This window comes from Eptatretus burgeri, chromosome 5 (assembly GCF_056783735.1).
Source record: "Eptatretus burgeri isolate ZD-2024b chromosome 5, Ebu_testis_v1, whole genome shotgun sequence".
NCBI lineage: Eukaryota > Metazoa > Chordata > Myxini > Myxiniformes > Myxinidae > Eptatretus > Eptatretus burgeri.
In genome coordinates, this window is record NC_140965.1 from 106003927 (window position 1) to 106006426 (window position 2500).

Here is a 2500-nt window from a genome sequence, read left to right on the forward strand (position 1 = left end):
GAATCGTTTGACCCATTATAGAAGAAGAGGAAGAAGAATAAGAAGGGTTTTTGGAGATTATTTTATTTGTTATAAAAAAATAATTCTCAGAGTTTAAAAAAATCGAATTATGATGCTCACCCTAATTTGGAATAAACATCTGTCCATTAAATTTATATTAGGCAGATGATTGCTTGAGTTATGTGGTTTCATGCAAACTTTCCTTCTCTAATTACATGTGCATTCCACAGAGGTTTCTGGTCCAAGCGAGGAGGTTGGGCGGGTCGGATGGCGACAAGCCTGGTTGGCCAATGGAACCTTCTACTTCCACATGCGTGATCGCGCTGCCCCTGATGATGACAGTTTGCATCTTGCACCACCAGCTTTTTGGCCAACTGAGCATCCAACAACTCCCCCTGGGCAAAGTCAGAACTATGTGCTCCGTGTCTCTGTGATGGTGAGAAATGCAAACACATCATTTAATGTTCAGCAAACTTTCGTCCTTCCGAGCTATATATCGTGTGCAGCCTATGGCTGTATCATTTTATGGGGGCACGGCTGTGCCACTAATGCAGTGCCTTCTATTACTAGTACACTGGTACTCATATCTCTGACCTCAGAAGGATGACAGGCTGAGTCTACCCCACCTGGTGTTAATTGAAGGACCGACAGGGCCTCAAACTCAAGACCCTATGGTCTTAAGCCAGCCACCTTAACCATAAAGCCAACACTAGGCTTTCCTTCCATGCGACATGAAATTCATGTCTGGTTGAAGCAAGGTGACTGCAGAGACAATGTAATCATTTGACATGTTCCAGTCGAAACACAAACAAAACACGTGTGACTTACTTAAATTGCCCATCAAATCGATAATCGTGGACTCCCATTTCACCTTCACGAGGTCAGCAGATAGCGATGTGGCTTTACAGATGTCGTGTGTAATTGTCGGACGGTCGTATCTTTCGAGGGACATGTATGGATCGGAATCTTGGCGATTTGCTGAAAGTAAGCTCAGATTGTTGACTCCATCATGCAAGTATAGTAATTGCCGAAACGGACATCTTTGAATCATTATTTATGGTGGAGTGCTTTAATCTCATGTTGTTTTTCAGCAAAAACAGTGTATCTATCGTTTAGTGGTCAGGAATTAAGGCAAACTTATGGTCAGTAATCATTGATTTTGATTTGACGAATTTTAATTCAAAATAATTATGGATTCCATTACTTTGATGATTAAAATTAGTGGGCTGAGTGGTATGGAATTGAGATGATCTGTTTTTGGTGCCATTTCAAATTATTAGAAGTAAGTTTATTGCTTTCAACATGCAGATAGAAAGCAGGTGGGAGACGTTCTGCTATAACGGCAAGGGGAAGATAAAATACGAGGCCTGGAAAGCCTCGATGTTGCCTATGGTGGATTCTTCAATTGTAACTGAGAAGGAATAATAAAGAACATGACACCAGCTTTTGAAGGAGACACAAAGTAGACCACTCAGACAACAAGGAGTAGAGATAAAAAAAAAAGAAAAATGCTGACCTCTTCTGTGCCTTCGACCATTCACCCAGTTATGTTGAAATTTGAGAAATACTATAAAGTTATCACATGTAAGTTCAGCACAGGTGATTGTCCAGAATAGTGAGGAACATTATTTGGCACATTTTGCGATCCCACACATACATTTGGACACTATGGCTTGGAAAACGAGAAGTTGGTAAAGTGTATTCTTCTGCCAGGCTGAACAGTTTACGTTTCGTATCCCACGGATAGGCCAAATCTATATTCAGGTGTGGGACAGGATAAATCAATGCAAGAGAAAGAGATCTGGTGGTCCTCAAAACAAACGCAAAAAAACCCCCAAAAACTTTTAGAGCCCTAAGAACCTGAAGCCCCAAAGACCCTTTAAGACCCTTTATAACCATCCATCCAACCATTTGACCATACTCTGTACAGAGCGTCAGTGCTGCCGAAGCAGTCTCTTGGACTATTGGGCACAATCCTGGATGTCACCACTCCGACGCTTTATAACCCCAAGATCTTTAAGACTCCTAAGCCCATCGATAAGCTTAAGACACTTTAGACCCTTTAGGATCCTAAAACCCATAAGACGCGATATACCCCACTAGAACCCTTAGTCCCCTGAGATTCCATAGAACCCATTAGAACCTTTTGTTCCTGAAGACCTCATAGACCCCGTTAGACATTCTGTCTGAGGGCCTTCTGCAATAACAGATGAGGGTCACCAGTCATAATCTAAAGCTCCTCCATTGGTAATCCACACCAGTACCAAGCGAAGAAGGTACAAAATATAAATAATTCATTCATTTTCTCTTTCGTTTTTTTTTCAAGTTCTGCTCATCTTGGTCAGTGGTGTAGGGAAAAGTCCAACGTGGCAAAGAGGTGAGTCACACGTGGTGATGAGGCGAGTCTCATGTGGCAAAAAGGCAAAGGTGTCCATGACAACAATTTCACCTCCATTATTATCAAATGGGATATTTTTGTGATTTTCTTATTTCCAAACCT

General features: G+C 41.6%; 1 protein-coding gene across 2 annotated transcripts in view; it reads left to right on the forward strand.

Annotated features, from left to right (window-relative positions):
* LOC147027111 (uncharacterized) overlaps positions 1-2500 on the forward strand; it is a 258621-nt gene that overhangs the window by 56068 nt on the left and 200053 nt on the right. For both annotated transcript variants that reach the window (XM_085883281.1, XM_085883280.1), the window contains exon 3: positions 231-436. In XM_085883281.1, the coding sequence (XP_085739407.1) occupies positions 231-436 (206 nt within the window). The remainder of the gene's footprint in view (positions 1-230; positions 437-2500) is intronic.